This window comes from Oryza sativa, chromosome 10 (assembly GCF_034140825.1).
Source record: "Oryza sativa Japonica Group chromosome 10, ASM3414082v1".
NCBI lineage: Eukaryota > Viridiplantae > Streptophyta > Magnoliopsida > Poales > Poaceae > Oryza > Oryza sativa.
In genome coordinates this window covers 13,944,265-13,961,430 of record NC_089044.1, presented here as the reverse complement: position 1 = coordinate 13,961,430, position 17,166 = coordinate 13,944,265, and the positions used below count along the sequence as shown (strand labels likewise).

At 39.7% G+C, this 17,166-nt stretch overlaps 1 protein-coding gene across 1 annotated transcript; it reads left to right on the top strand.

The window, feature by feature from the left end:
• Positions 1–5,689: 5,689 nt before the first annotated feature.
• On the top strand, positions 5,690–15,290 carry LOC4348553 (F-box/LRR-repeat protein 15). The gene is made up of 17 exons (XM_015759007.3): positions 5,690–6,517; positions 8,087–8,348; positions 8,433–8,565; positions 9,224–9,323; positions 9,403–9,600; positions 9,688–9,958; positions 10,074–10,172; positions 10,253–10,341; positions 10,443–10,542; positions 10,649–10,819; positions 11,082–11,234; positions 12,075–12,235; positions 12,307–12,505; positions 12,854–13,317; positions 13,400–13,463; positions 14,610–14,699; positions 14,793–15,290. Exons 1-17 carry the CDS (start codon positions 6,111–6,113, stop codon positions 14,868–14,870), a joined length of 3,039 nt encoding a protein of 1,012 aa, XP_015614493.1. The 5' UTR covers positions 5,690–6,110; the 3' UTR covers positions 14,871–15,290.
• The last annotated feature ends 1,876 nt before the right edge of the window (positions 15,291–17,166 follow it).

Sequence of the window (17,166 nt, the reverse complement as noted above, 5' to 3'; positions counted from 1 at the left end):
ACACCCTGAATTATACCTCACCATCGGCATCTAGCTAAAAAATCACAATCAACAGGTCGTTATTAGTGGATGACATTCACGTTTGCACAATTTAATTTCTGAATTTAAATTATTCTCCACTGGACATGAAAATGTCCAGACTATATATCAAAAAGTGCCAACTTAAGTTGTGATCACTATTTGCTCCTAAAATTTGTGAAAATAGAATAATTCCAATTATAAGATGTAAATGAATAAGTAGAGCATGCTCACCTTTCCTAGAAAACAAAGAGCCCATGCGATACCTCAAGCCCTCAACATGCAGAAGAAAGAATAGAAATAACAGTGAACGGATCTTCTAACTTTTGTAAAAGGATCTTCTAACTTTTGTAAAAGGGAAATGCTATTGTCTTGCAAAACCAATGAACAGTGTAAAATGTTAGCAAATATTATTAATTCAGTAAGCTGCAAGCTGAACCAGAGGAATGGAATGTGCTGATCATAATACCCTGCTTTGCGCTAAATCTAGTGTATCCATAGCTTTATGCTGATGTAAAGTTAATCTACTGAATCATTTTATCAAGCATTTGTTGAATACAATAATCAAGTGGAACTTCGCTCCTCATTCCAATGAGCATGGATATTTATCAGTGGATGAGACTCTACTAATGTTTATGCAATTTAATTTCTAAAGTTTAATTGCAGCTCATAGGTTCCCTAAATTCGTGCGTATTTATAGAATCAGGTTAGGAAGCAAACTATAGACATACCTTTTGCTTGCTCTACCACTTCAAAATTGTAGTTTCTTTTCCTTTCCCACATTACAAACCAGATATTACCCAAAAAAAAAAAGAAACCCATGCCAAAAAAAATACAGGGACATTAGTTGAGATTAACTGCATAAAAAAATCAAGATTAGAATATAAAAAACATTAAGACTATTTTAAGTTTCACCACGTTGCTCATGGATACCATGTTTTTATCTACATAAATCTTTGACAAAGTTGTAAAAGTACGACATGTGTTTTTCAGTAACCATAAGGTATTACAAGGTCATGTACTAAGACACTGAATAATTCTAGGAAAGCCGAATTATGTAAAGATGAAAGTTACCCCACACAGCCATCTATTTTTATTCAAGAAACAGTTTCAATGTATCTTCAGCATTTCAGCAATCAACAAAGGTCCTTGTTGGACTCAAAATCCTTGTCATCAGTCATTAGCGTAGGCAAAAAATCTTGATGAAAATAATGCCCTGAGATGCTGAGAAAAAAAAATAAAGTTGGCTGTTGCAGATGTAATTTCCTAAGAATCATATACATGTTCATCAGGTATTTTAGTTGATGCATTGACACATGGAACATCTATTACTCACCAAGATATATGCATATACGGCCTGAAAAGTAGTAGAGCAAAAGATTAGTTTAGGATTCTCCTAAATATATGGTTTTTCTCTTCAAGAAGTTGGGTATTCTCTAGGGATCAAAGACAAATGTTATATATTTCTCAGTAACTACTTACAAGAATAGTAGGATGGCTTCATAGTGATTAGTGGTAATCATCTGGATTACAAGCAAATTTAAATCCTCCAGTGATCTCAAAACATCACATTACCTCCAAACAACGAAAAATAATAATAGAACCAGCCAAAATTTTCCTCCTATAATAGGCTTTGATTTGACAACTTTTGCCGCTGCAAAATTAAGTCATTTGGAAGCTGAAATTATATAAGTCTGCTAGATTAAAGATTTTCCGTAAAACACGAATCCTTGTTGTGTACTTTACGCAATCCTTGTTGTAAAATGGGATCTAAAATCTAAGAAACCACCTGAGTGTGATGTGATAATACCTGAGGTGCAGTACTCAACTTCTCATATGTAAGCATAATTTTATCTGCTCCTAACCAAGAGATGAGCAGACTAAAACAAGATAATTATACTGCTGACACCAGCCACGCTGTCGGCTGAACATGACATGAAATCAGCATTAGTAAAGTTCGGAAGAAAGAATGGATGCAAATCAATTGATAGGGGCTGCACAGTTTCAATAGACATACCTCAAGTCCTCAACATACAGCGCTGGTATATATTATCTCGACTCACTTAGCCCCAAAACATGCTTCCTCGTTTAACCTCTCCTATCCTTAGCTTTGGTAAATTGACCATGTTGTTCTAGACAAATGGCCCTCCAATAATTGTTTTATTCCGTAGCAATTATGGTACTAAACTATGTGCCATGTTAGAAGTCTAAACCTGGACATCACATTTGTCTGGTGACAATGTACTTGAAATTGTAACCTTGAATGTTTACTTAAAGAAAAATGAAGTTACATACTGCGATTTTTTTTGGCAGAGATAGTTGTTTTGCTGCGAACTTTAGGACCAAGAATAATATCCATATCCAATCAAAGAATATATTTTTTTTGCCTATCTTGTTGAGCGACAAATCAACTTCTTCTAGATTACTAAAAGCATGAACGCACCTGATGTGGATTGAGAAGAGACAAGGGCACAACAATTGTGAAGATATAGAAGACCATCTGCGCGAAAAAACAAATTGGAGCAGCATCACCAATTAAAACAACAAGCATGACTATTAGATCAGCACACAGCCATGGTACCTGAGCTGCCTCGTCCTGCTCTCCACCTCGGAAATCCCTATTTTGCGAACAAAAGAACAGAATGGGAGCACCTCACGTCCTCACCAACACGGCATCTCTGAAATTGTGCAAGGAAACTACTGATGAGAGATCGATTGTTGCTTCAGATTTAATTTAATTTGGCACATGATCCTTCTATGGCAGCGCTTGCCAGTATTTCCTCTCGAGTAGCTCATGTGTTTCGCTCGTCAGCATGTAATTCAGGTCATCCAACCATATGATCATGCAATTAAATCATGCAGACATGAAACAATGCATTATGAACTAAGGGACATAAAGAAATTCAGTCTTATGAAACAAAGACATTAATGGTGATGTGAAACAACAAAAACCTTGCCTTACTCAAGCTCTAAGATGGTCTCTGAAGAAGGCATCATCACCTGCACGTAGTATCTTCAGGATCTCGATTAGGGTCTCCGTGGGCTGAAATTGAAGCTCCCTGGGAGAGTAAATAAATAATTTACTTCCATAGTAGTCACATTTTGAAGATTTCATTTGCAACAGCAGCATCATACATTTGCTTCCATAGTAAATAAATAATTTACAGCAACCGTTGTTAGAAATTTTATTCAAAAGTTCACAAAAGAAGATCACCTCAATGTAATGTAATTATTTGATTGTTCACTAAATTCAACAAAAAAGGAAAATCATGGTCACTTGTTTTCAGATCGTGTTTTCAATGTTTTCAACTACCAAATGCTACAGGCCAATGCTCAAGGAAGAAGATTAAAATTTCCACACGTATGGAGAAGATTAGGGATTAGGGAAAGAGACAGGATTTGAGGGACTTACTTGATTACTTGATGAGGGGCCGATGCCTGCTCCGGTGGCGGCTCCAAGTGAGAGTCCGACGGATCTCCGGCAGACTTCTGGCAGAGCTCCGGCGAGGATGCGGCCAACGGGACACGATGATTTACATGGAAAACCTCATTGATGTGAGGAGTAAAAAACCATGGGACTAACGGTCCACTCCAAACTTCCACTATAATCAGCAAATAGGTACAAATGGAGTCTTCTCTAGAACATCTAGAGGCACATCACAACATCAGCTATAACATCAAGTTACACACTTGGTATCACAACATCAACCATCAAAACTAACAAGAGGTATATCAATAAACAATTAGAGAAATAGTATATTTTTGTCCTCTTTGGTTCTCAGACGAGATATCCCAAACCATGTATGCAAATTGTATGAGGCAGAAACGATGGTCTATGAGTCCCTTCCAAGCTGTCCAAAAACAGCCCATTTGGACACCGTTTGACCCCTCGAACTGACATTCTACTAAATGTTGTACAAACTGTAACTGCAGTAACTCGACCTGATAAACTACTATTCAAATCTGGTGCTCTTCTCAACCAATCCTCACATAAACTAACTAGATTGAAGTGCTCAAAGTGAGGAACCAATCCAACCACATATGAACCTCCAATCGCTAATTTAATGAAGATCGGGTAAGAGCCACCAAGCTTAACAAACTGCAAATCTTCTTCTCCACTCTCCTCTCATTTCTCTTGTGTTTTTCTAGTTTCTTCTCCTCCTCAATAGCCGCTACTCTCTACTCTTTCAATGGAGGCTCACATTTGTTGGACTTTTGGGTTGCAATGGGCTGAGAGCAAAAGCTCCATGTGGAGAAAAATTTAGCCCAACAGTTCATTCGTTTGAGAGAGGACGCATCAACTAGATTATTTTTTCCCGTATGGACGAAAATCCGACGGAATTTATTTCGTTGGTAATTTTGGTAACCGAAAAATACGGTTTGCTTGCTTTTAGACACTAAATTTCGCTGTAATTTTGGTAACCGAAAAATAAGGTTTGCTTGCTTTTAGACACTACGTGATATCTCATCTCCTCTTGGACACTAAAATCGTACCATTATTCATGTTCTAGTTAGCAGCAAATCAACATGCTTACTCAATCTGGCACTAATTCCGAGATTATGGAAAAAAAGTTTTATCCTCTGCCAGCAATCAGCAATTCAAGAGGTTCATCCTTGCTCAAATACAAGGTTCATCTTGCTCGGTTGCACCGGTAAAGGTTGAGCAGTTGCACGTGTAAAGGATTTTGGCCTGGTTTAGTCCCTAATTTTTTTTTAAAAACATCACATCAAATCTTTAGACATATCCATGGAGCATTAAATATAGATTAAAAAAAACAAATTGTACAGTTAAAGGGAAAATCGCGAGATGAATCTTTTGAGCCTAATTAGTCCATGATTAGACATAAATGCTATAGTAACCCGCATATATTAATGACGAATTAATTATGCTCAAAAGATTCATCTCGTGGTTTACATAGCTATAATGATCGAATATGCTAGTAAGAAATTAAAGAGGATGGAGGGGATATCCCAATTAAGCTAACGCTGGATTCTACTCCCATACTGACAGGTGGACCCCCACAGGGGCTAATTTGGTAGGCGTCTACCTACCATTAACGGCGGGAAGTCAAACCTACGCCATCACGTAGCTGACCGCCCCGACCACTTGCTCACTGACAGGTGGGCCCGGGTGGGTACAGGATTGCGCAAACACACCGGGAAACAGCACACCCCCGTGAGGGACACCGTGGGCCCACCCTGTCCCTCCCCTGTCTCGTGCGCGTCTCTCGGCGGTCAAAGCGCACGTCAGGGCAACCCAGGCACACGACGAGCGAGCTGTACCAATCCTACCCACCCAATGACATGTGGGGCCCCAGTAAAATCGTTCCCACATGTCTGTGACGCCACGGAAAATAAATCGAAGCAACGCGCACCGACCTGACGCGCGCAACATCTCTAACGCCGCTGACAGATGGACCCCACGCCGTCTCGCCGACCCCCCTGGCCCTCTCATCCCGTGGGCCCGCGAACAGCACGGCCCCACCTGTCATTGGCCGCGGGTACTCGAAGAGTCACGTAGAAACGGGACGAGATGAGCAAATGCAGTGCACCCACGAGAACCCCGCCACGTATCACTGATACGTGGGCCCAGTAACCGGATGGCCCCACCTGTCGGCGGTCAGATCCGCCCGCGATACAAAAGGGCCGCGCCTTCCCATTTCCACGGCCCGAACAGTCTCTCTCTTCTCTCTCTCTCTCTCTTCTCCCCGAGAGCTCGCGAGGCGAAGCCGCGGCCACCGGCGCTCGCGCAGCGCGCAGATCCGCGCAGCCCGCGCGGCCGTTGGCGAGAGCGGCTGTACGGACGCGGAGAGCCTCCCCGCGCCTCGCGCGCTGAGCCGGAGGCGGGCGCCCTCTACCCCCACGCGCGCGCGGAGCCGCCCCGATTCGGACAAATCCGGTGGAAATTCGGCGGCAATCGGGGGATTTCCGGTCGGTGGTGAGTGGCGGCGTGGTGTGGTGGGGTGGGGTGGGGTGGGGTGGGGTGTTCGGACTCGTTCGGTGGTGGCCCGAGGAGACGCGGAGGGTGTGGGGGGCATGGCGGCGGAGGTGCTACTAGGGTTAGGTTTCCTCGCGGTGGTGTAGTGGCGACGATGGCGGACCGGGGGAGGATGAAGGGGGTGGAGGGTGGCGAGGGAGGGAGTGGTGCCGGGGAAGGGGCGGAGGGGAGGGACGGGGAGGCACGGGAGGAGCTGGAGCTCGCGCTGTCGCTGGGGCGGCGAGGGTGGCATTTGCCGGCAGCGCGGCGCGAGCCGCCGCCCCCGCCCGCGGCTATGAGGTGGACGATGCCTCCTCATTCATGGGACCACGACGCAGCCGGGAGCTCGCGGGCTGCGACACACGTCCCTCCGCTTAGGTGTCGCGACATTTGGCACGGAGACAATGATGCAGGGGGCGCTATAGAGGGCGCGGAGGAGGGAGACGAGGAGGACGAGGAGGGAGATGAGGATGGAGACAGGGATCTGCAGAGTAAACGGCCCAAAGTGCGCGGCTTCGGCGAGTAAGTTGCTTCGACCGTTACTTTTCCTATTTTGCTGTTTTGCATGCTTGTTTGTTGTGTTCAGAGTTTTAGTGGAGTTTTATTGCTGATCTCATGTAAACTAGTAGTTTGTAGTTAAACCCTATCACGTCGATATTGTAATTTGGAGCAACTCATGGATGCCATAAGTAAGTTTTTTGTTCTGTTCAGTGTTTTAGCAGAGTTTTATTGTTGATCTCATGTAAACTAGTAGTTTGTAGTTAAACCCTGTCATGTTTATATTGTAACTTGGAACAACTCATGGATGCCATAAGTAGTTTGAAGTCGCGTTGGGAGTTTTTTATCAAACACGCTTATTAGAATGAAAATAGGATAAGTCCAATTTACTCCCCAGAACTATAAGATTGGATAATTAACCCCCTGAACTATTAAAAATGGTTCACTTTACTGGTTATTTACATTTCTTTTCTTTGTTTCTCTCTATATCAGTCGTATTTTAAGCTTAAATTTTGTAGAGCCATAGATGACACCTTTATCAAAGTTTTAAAATTGTCCCAAAATTTTTCTTGACTATCTGCTTGAAATTTAAAACCTCTATGTTTAAATTAGTCTCAGTGCTTCCAACCTATGTAAACAGTGATTAAAAAATTGAAAAAATGTTGAGAGATAAGTTATAATGCATATATCAATCCCACCAAATTTTATTGCAAAAATGACCTATATAGAGAGAAATGAAAAAGAGAAATGTCGTTACGGAGTAAGGTGAACCATTTTCAATCGTTAGGGGGTGGGGGGGTGTAAAATGAGCCGAAAATTTGTTTATGGGGTTAGATGCTCAGGTGAAAGTTTGGGGGGAGTTAAATGGACTTTTTTCATGAAAATAATGAGGGAAACAGTATATAATTGCACTTGTAGATGTTTTATTCTGGTTATTAGAAATACTGATACCCCTTGGATTGGTAATTGACTGCTCTGCCTGTGGTTGATGCACTTGTTCCCTATTCCCTTAAATTCATGTTAGTACGTATTTTCTGCTGCAGAGACAGCCTACATAAACTTACTTGCCTAAGTATCCTTCTGGAAGTTTTGTAAGATTAATGTGGACATCTAGTATTCCTTCTTTTCACCATTCTTCCTTTCTGAACTATGACTTGCATCCCATTTACGTCCTTCAGATAATAATACAGTAGATCAATATTGATTGCAGCCATGCTGCCAGAATGATTGGCAATCAATTTTTTGTATTACTGTTTTACAATTGTGAAAGAAGCAAGATGTTTGCCTCCCCCCTCTCTCTTTTGTGAAAGAAGCAAGAAGAGGTGCTACCTCATAAGTAAACCTTGCATAGATTATCTGATATTTTAGTATTCACATTATGTAGATTATTCCAGGTAGTTATATCCTACATGATTTTCATACTGTTGTAGGTTAGGGCTTATCTTTCTCTGTGGTTGGCAATGGGTATTGATAACCTTGTTTTGCTGAACAGTAGTGGTATTTTCTTTTTATGTGGACTTGGTCATGAAGTACTTCTTTTTGCTTACCACTCTTCATGTACATAGTGAGTAAACATATTCTTCCTTTTTGCAGAGAAAGCCCACAACATTCTGGTGTAAATGCTTCCTTCTTTGGCTTGGAATCAACACATTTCCCTGGTTCTGATGAACATGGCCATTTCAAGCTCTCACACTGTCCAGAAAATGAATTAGATTTTGGTTTGTCGCTTTTCCCAAATGATGGTGTTAATGAGAACCCAGGGGATGGCAATGTTGGTGATGTAGAAATCTCAGGTGGAGAAAATTCTGAAGATGTTGAAATAAGAATGGATCTATCTGATGATCTATTGCACCTGGTGTGGCGCTTGTTTCTTTTGCACTTCCTCTATATGCAAAATGCTTGGTTGAAGTATACTAATTTGTTAAATATGCTATTACAGATATTCTCTTTCTTGGGTCAGAGGGATCTATGCAAAGCAGGTGCCTCCTGTAAACAGTGGCGCTCTGCAAGTATGCATGAGGACTTCTGGAAATGCTTGAAGTTTGAGAATACTAGGATATCTCTGCAAAACTGTATGTCATTTGGTTGGCTCTTTTTTATTCTTTTTAAATACTATAATTCATATGTGAAATTATTTAAATGTTGTATGGATTTCAATGGCATTTAGGCGTGAGACAGCCAGATAGGGATTGTTGACAGAGATTTTTCAAACTATTACCCAATTATCGTATTCTTTTATTACTTGCTTCTTTGGTTACAAGGAACACAACTTCTTTACCTAATGCTACAGAGGCTTGGATGGATCTAAGAGCTTTGGGATCATGTTATCTAGCTCTCCGAATGGACTTCCATCTATGTTATACTTACATGATGTTAATGATTAGACATACTTTAACTTTGCTGATAAAAGTACAAATATAGAGGTGATGATGGAGTCTGGTATCAACTGCTAGAAATTTGCATTTGGCTGTAGTGAAAACCATCAAACAAATACAATTTTATTTGGATTGAATAAAACATGTTGATTGAAACCCATTATTTGTGATTTATAACTTCTATTTACTAAAATGGAATTGTTCTCTGCTGTTAAGCTACACTAAGCATATGTTCTTTTTCTAGCATATACACTACAACTGTTTAGTCATATCCATTTCATGTCTGATTGTATCCCTCTGAATTATTACTCGATATTGCTGACATGCTTTATCACCCTGTTGTTGACATTTGCAGTTGTTGACATTTGCCATCGTTACCAAAATGTGACATACCTAAATCTGTCTGGTGTCCCACATGCAGAATTACTGGTGATGGAAGCGATAACATGCTTAAGGTTTTCTTCCGATTCTATTTCATTAACCTTTGATGTGATAATTTTGTCCTCGTATTTATCAAAAATGGCACTTTTCTAGGCATCTCAAGACACTAATAATGGGCAAAGGGCAGCTGGGAGAAGCATTTTTTCAGTTGTTGTCTGAGTGCCCATTACTGACTACTCTGACAGTTAGTGATGCATCCCTCGGGAGTGGCATTCAAGAAGTAACTGTTAATCACGATGGATTACGTGAACTTCAAATTTTGAAGTGTCGTGCACTCAGAATATCTGTCAGGTAACAAGCTTGTTGCAAATACTTCATTATATATAATATGTTCATGTGTCTTTTGATCTTTTCAATATATGTTGTTTTATCATCCAGATGTTCCCAGCTTCAAATACTCTCATTGAGGCGAACTGGCATGGCTCATGTATCACTCAACTGTCCCCAGTTGGTTGAATTGGATTTTCAGTCCTGCCATAAACTTTCTGATAATGCCATTCGCCAAGCTGCTACAGCTTGTCCGCTGTTAGCATCACTAGATATGTCATCTTGCTCATGTGTTACTGATGAGACACTGCGTGAGATAGCTAATTCATGTCCGAATCTCTCTGTTCTTGATGCATCTAACTGCCCAAACATTTCATTTGAGGTTTGTTTCTCTTTATCCTGTGTTCATTTTGTGTTTGATGGATCTTGTCTGCCACAGTATGTGAATTTGAAGCATGTGTCTGACTTTTATTCTGTTTATTTGCCTCCATAATTAGTCGGTAAGGCTTCCTATGTTGGTAGACCTGAGACTACTAAGTTGTGAGGGGATCACGTCTGCTTCCATGGCTGCAATAGCTTACAGTCGTCTGCTTGAGGTAATTATTTAGTTCTCCTTGTAATGGTTTTCTACCTTTTGTCGTAAGTACTAATGCAGCTTCTTTTGGAACTGTTTCAGGCATTACAACTTGATAACTGCAGTTTGTTGACATCTGTGTCTTTGGATCTGCCACATCTCAAGAACATAAGTCTTGTTCACCTGCGCAAGTGAGTAGGGATTGCTTTTGCTTTGTCTCTTTTAGTTATTGCTGTTTATTTTTATGATTGTTCCCCATTCTGTAATATGGTTGTTGTAAATGCCATGTTAGGTTTGCTGAGTTGACTTTGCGAAGTCCTGTTCTTTCTTACATTAAAGTTTCCAGATGCTCAGTACTTCATCGTGTTAGCATAACATCAAATGCTCTTCAGGTCAGCTCTTATGTTTGTTAAAAGGCTGAATTTTTTTACTCTGTCTATTGCTTTCTGCGCTGACCTCTTAAACAGACATTACTGATCAGAGACTTTGTGGCTGCAGAAATTGGTGTTGCAAAAGCAAGAGAGCCTATCAAGTTTGTCATTGTTATGCAACAACTTGATCGATGTCGATCTTAGTGACTGCGAATCATTAACAAATGCAGTTTGCGAAGTTTTCAGTGATGGAGGTGGTTGCCCATTGCTCAGATCATTGATTCTTGACAACTGTGAGGTATGCCACTTCAAATTTGCATCCTCTTTACTTTGGACAGCCAATACTCAGTCATACACAATAATGATTCTGGCTATCCAGCTTTTCTTGACTCATTGTATATATATATATATAAACATGGCTGTTGATATACATAAAGCATTAAAGCAATTTGTCAGCCTATGCATGCCTACTGTTTTTGTGTATTCAGATAATAAGAGTTATGGTAGTGAATTGTTGTTCTTATTAAGTTGAGTTATGCTGATTTTCCCTCTTGTACCAGAGTCTGAGCACTGTTGAACTGAATAGTAGTTCCATGGTCAATCTCTCTCTTGCTGGTTGCCGCTCCATGACATTACTAAAACTTTCATGCCCAAATCTGCAAAATGTGAATCTTGATGGCTGTGATCACCTCGAAAGGGCGTCATTTTGTCCAGTAAGTGTACCATTCTTTTTTATCTGTTTAGAAGGTGCAAATATATTTTCTTTGGAACTAGTTTTGAACATTCAGCTTATATGAACAGTTGTTTTTTATTTGATGTTGATTGTGTTGATTCCTTAGAAAGAATAGTGGGGTTTGTGATATTCATTCATCAAACCATATAATAAGAGCATATCTTGTAATTTGCACTTCTGTCACAAATTACAATTATTTACCGATTAATTAATACAGGAATGGTCAAATGGGATATCAAACAAATGTTTGTTGTTCATTACTGTGCTGCTTTGTTAATTTACACCTTTTTAATATATCTTTTCCTTCCTTCCATCACATGTATTCATTGTGCTTGATTGTACATGAATTGTAAGGCTCCCATCGGATGGCCTAATAAGCCAAAGAAAAAGCCAAATTTTGAATTTTCAAACTTAATTTTGATATTGATTTTGAGATATTTTCAACGTAGTTTCTTTTTCAGCATTGGCTTTTAAGTCACTGAGAACACATATATAAAAGTTTTACCTACAAATTCATTTTTATTCCCTAATAAGCCGTTTTGGCTTATTAAAAAAAAGCGAAACGATGGGTGCCTAAAATAATAGCTAGTAGTTTATTTTTGGGCTAGCAATTTGATTTGTTCAGGAACCCTCGTTTGTAACTTTTAGGAACTCTGATTTGTCAGATAACCCTCCTTACAAACATCTATGAACTGTTTTATTGTGGTCGTCCCGTAAGATAGGGTGAGTGATTTTGCAAAATGGATTGTGGATAAAACGAATGAAAGTAATTTTTTTCTCTGTTTATCTATCAATTCCTTCTGACACTGGCATCTTTTAGGTTGGTCTTGAATCCCTAAACCTTGGAATATGTCCAAAATTAAGTGATCTTCACATTGAGGCCCCAAAGATGTCTCTATTGGAGCTGAAGGGTTGTGGTGTTCTTTCCCAGGCATCAATAAATTGCCCTCGCTTGACATCCTTAGATGCCTCATTCTGCAGGTTGTGTCATCCTTCATATTTTTCTTCTAAACATCACTGACTGGTGCTAACTAGCTATTTTGTGTCTTCAGGAAACTAATGGATGATTCACTGTCTCAAACAGCAGAGGCGTGCCCGCTAATTGAAAATCTTATCCTGTCATCATGTGTATCAATTGACCTCAATGGATTGTCCTCTTTGCATTGCCTTCATAAGCTGGCCTTGCTTGACCTGTCATACACATTTTTGACCAACTTGAAGCCTGTTTTTGACAGTTGCCCACAGTTAAAGGTGTGTGTGGTTAGTTTGTTGTACTATTTAAATCATTTTTTTAGTACATGTCACATAGCAAATGAAAAACCTTGGCCCAGTATGTTTACTATGTGATTTTAACATATCACTGCTGGTCTGCTGCATATTTTAGAATTGTTGTGTTCTGTAATACTGTTTGAAAATACTTGCGATGAACTTATACAATGTATTGCATTTATTTATTGGGGTGTCTGTAGCAGTTCATTTTCATGCTATCTTTCAAAAATTCTTTATTTTGAGGTTTATTCTACGAGAACCATTGGAAATACATATTTTAATGAATCATTGAAATGGCTATTTTCTGACCTTATGCACTCCTATTGGCAGATCTTAAAACTTTCGGCTTGCAAGTATCTCAGTGATTCATCATTAGATGCCCTATACAGAGAGGGTGCTCTTCCTATGTTGGTTGAGCTAGATCTGTCCTACTCATCCATTGGGCAGACTGCAATCGAGGAGCTTCTTTCATGTTGTACAAATTTGGTTAATGTGAATCTGAATGGATGCACAAACCTGCATCAGTTGGTGTGTGGGTCAGATGACTGCAGTTCTGGTGACATGCCTGTTGATGTTTGTCCACCTGATTCAGCACCAGTGAGGAGTGAAGAGATCAGTGAAAGGTCTGATCGTCTGCTTGAAGTTCTGAATTGTACTGGTTGTCCAAATATTAAGAAAGTCATCATCCCTTCAATGACAACCTATCTACGCCTGTCTAAAATCAATCTTAATCTGTCCACAAATTTAAAGGAAGTGGATTTGACATGCTCCAATCTTTATACTTTGAACCTGAGGTATTATCATTGTGCATTTCTGTACCGCCCAAGGTTTTATGATGTATTATTTACTTACAGCATATACCTGTATCTTTCCCAGCAATTGTAGCTCCCTGGAGGTTCTGAAGCTTGATTGCCCAAGACTGACAAATCTCCAACTTCTGGTAGAGTATTCTTTGGGCATCCTTTATTTGAGCTCTTGCTTCTGCTTCCACCCTTACAAGCAGCTTGCTTTTTCACTGTCCTCCAGAGCCATATCTCCTCTGACACTGGCATAATTCAACTTATACAGTTTGATGGCTTGGCTACTTTGCTTATGGGAGCTTGATTTAAATTTTTTCATTGTGGATTGTGCTTCCATGATACACAATTTTATGATGACTAGTGCTTTGCCTGTATGTATCGACATCTAAAAGAACACAGAATAATGATTTTATATGGTTTAGTTTTTTCTATCCAGGCTTATTAGTCGGTTAATTTTGGGAGGGGGCCGTAGGTGGGAGTGGTGGGCCTGGTTTGGTTTTATGGAGGGTTTTTTTTTTGCGCTGCACTCGTAGGAGAGGGTGGGAGGACGAAGACTCCGCTTTTAAGGTAGTAGAGATATGAGGCAATGTACTAATTGGTTAGTACCTTGGGATGCTTTTAATGTTCAAGATGACTTGTGCTCAAAGTACATTGGTAGATAGTACAAAACCTTGGTTAAAGTCTGGTTGATTTTCTGTTATTGAACTTATGCTGCTTGGGATGATTGACAAGTGTTTGCTTCAGTGCTTAATATTGATACTTTTTCCCTGATCTCAAATGTTTTTTTAACTAATTCGCTAAAGGCACATAATACTAAGATATTCAGTAGATTTTTCATCTAACATAGGAGTATATGAACTGTGCGCAGACTTATACAGTGTTGGGAATTTTCTTCATGTCTCACTTGAATTACTAACTTCTACTCCCTCCATTTCATATTATTTATGTCGCTTTGACTTTTTTTCCTAGTTGCACTTCTTTAGGTTTAACCAAGTTTATAGAAAAAAAATAGCAACACTAAATTAGTTTAATGAAATGTAATATTGAATATATTTTGATAATATGTTTATTTTGTGTTGGAAATGTTACCATATTTTTCTATAAATTTGGTCAAACTTAAAAAGGTTTGATTAGGAAAAAAGTCAAAATAAATTATATTATGAAACAGAGGGAATAATATATGTTCCATATTGTGGTCTTTATTTATGTATCAGCTTAGTCATTGTTTTGTATGGTGCTCTATTATAACAGACTGTTGTTTTTTTTCCAATATCAATCCCCTGCAGGCATGCACCATGTTGCAAGATGAGGAACTAGAATCTGCAATATCGCGCTGCAGTGCATTGGAGATTCTCAATGTGCACTCTTGTCCAAAGGTAAGCATTAACATTTCGAGTGTGTCCTAATCCAATCTTGTGTGCCTGTAGTGTTTAAATTTCTTCTAATCGGTTTATTTTTATTACGAACAGATAAATGTGCTGGACTTTAGCAGACTGCGTGTGGTTTGTCCAAGCCTCAAGCGCATCCAAAGCAGCCTTATCACATAATTTGAGGCTGCGATTATTTCGAGGAGAGTTATTGAGGCAATAGTTTGCATCCGTGCGGCCCCTTCCATGGACGCGGGTGATTCTAGCTTAGATTCAGAAACAACAACAAAAAAGAAGCCCTTCATGGCACTCTTGTACATACTAGTGGCGGCAGCATCACCATTATATTTAATGGCAACGTATATTAGGAGCCAGGGGGTGACGCGAGCCGCTTCTCAGTTGATTCTCGTGCGGTAATAAGTAGTACCATCTAGCTGAATCCTGGTGGGTGTTCGAACTTGTAATTGTTTCTGTTTCCTTTTCTTACCTCCTGTATTCCGCTCCTATGGAGCGATCAGATCTGTATTCCGGTTTACATATGCGTTAATAATCATCTTGGTTGGATCTGAACTAAAAAATGCAATGCTTGATTAAATAGTACATACATGATGTCCAGCTCTGACTGTAACAGATTTGGTCTTCACAGTCAAACTCAAAATGGAAATGATGCTGTTTCCTATCCCTCTGTGCTTGTGCTTGTGCAGCAGCGGGAATGGCACAAGATGTTGACTTTGATCGGTGCTCTGCTCTGAGCTGTTGCTACGCTGGCTGATGAAGAGAAACTTGTATGATATACAGTATCATCTGTGCACTCCTGTCACGCAAGCGCGCACGAGTGCTTTAACATGATTGTTGCGAGTTGTTCGACGATGCGTGCTCGATGCTAAACCAAACGGGAAGACGACGGCGGCCGTCGCCATCGCTCTACCCTGTAACGATGAACCTGATTTTTGGGGGGCCAGTCTGCTATCGCTGCGACCGTGATGCTTTTGGTGATAGAAACTATGAATCTGACATCGAGCTAATCTTCTGTCTCTCCGCTGCGCTACGCTGTTATCAACTGATTACTAGTACACTTTTCGAGCGCGGAAAAAAAAAATGCTCGCATGCACTTCTGAGCGTTTGTCCTAGTATAAGATATGCTCAAGGAGACTTACATATGATTAACATCACAAAAATCTTATTGAAAATTTGTATTGAGTATGTATTAGTATCGAATCCAAGAAAAAATATTGGATCCTCCCATACTAATAGTCTAATTATTAAGTAATATAGCGATTAATATGAACTAAAGCAGGCTAGAAATAGACAAACTATCCGGTATCCGATGTATACCAGGTAAGGTACATGTAGGAGTACCCCTGTATCTATATATGATTGTACGAGAATTTAAATCCTAATCCGTGGAGTGATGTTTCCACCTTTCACACCTTCAGTATTATCCTTGTTTTGATGTACAACTGCTTAGATAGGGAAACATTCAGCCTATTTGGATAAATGGGGACTAATTTAATCCAAAACCCTGTTCAGACGTCATGTGTTTGGAGCCGTGTCAAAAGAGGAAAAAGGGATCACAGATCATTTGATGATCTAAACAAGAACTTCCCTCAGCAAATCGCTCTGGTTGGAGGAAGTAACTGGCTGCCACCGATAGTTTGGACCGTACTTATCATTGACAAGAAAGAAAGAAAGGGGAAAATGACTAATGAACTACCGTGTTTGTGCTTTACAGCTAAAAGGAAATTATGCGCCCCCTGTATATCGTTTCGCCGATGAAGTTTGGCAAAGTTGGCGTCCGATTGGTGGCGTCAGATTTGATGCCTAAGGTTGAATAAGATGACGGTTGATTTATCTTTTAACATTCTATTCGGTCCCTTTCATGGTGCCAGCCTGTTAGTATGTACTACTAGTGATTTCCCGTCTCAAGAATACTTTTAGAAGTTAGTACATCACTTTTTTACATATTAAAAAAACTTTGTTACAAAATAATAATACAAGAAATGAAATAACAATTTCATAGTTTCACTTAAATAAAAAAAAGCAACACAAGTACGACAATATTATGAGATGTTCTTTTTTTTGTTAAGAATAATTTGGGGGTCGTCGGTGTGCTTTTATCAACAATGTCGTATGTTCAAGCCACTAATCGTCGTAGGAAGTCGAAATTGTTCGGTTGTTTTTTTCCGATGAACTTGACAACAATAACTTGTGACAGGTCTCAGTTGTTGTAGGCCATTGGTTTATGGTGTTGTACCGCCTTATACTATTGTTTTAGTTCTCTATATAGGTTTTTATAGTTTTGCTTTAATTTAATTAACTGTGTAGTTGTAAGGTTTTAATGTGTGAGTTTCTTATAAGCTGCGTCAACTCTCTTCTTCTCTAATAAATCGCATGAACTCCCAACCCTCATTGAAGGTTTCTTTAGAAAAGAGAAAAAAACTTATATCCAAATAAAAGTTAATGACATGTAAGATGA

Coding starts and splice junctions, on each gene's coding strand:
- LOC4348553 (XM_015759007.3), top strand. CDS start 6,111: ATGGCGGACCGGGGGAGGATGAAGGGGGTGGAGGGTGGCGAGGGAGGG. Junction 10,173..10,252: donor CTTACAGTCGTCTGCTTGAG/GTAATTATTTAG, acceptor GAACTGTTTCAG/GCATTACAACTTGATAACTG. Junction 13,464..14,609: donor TGACAAATCTCCAACTTCTG/GTAGAGTATTCT, acceptor AATCCCCTGCAG/GCATGCACCATGTTGCAAGA.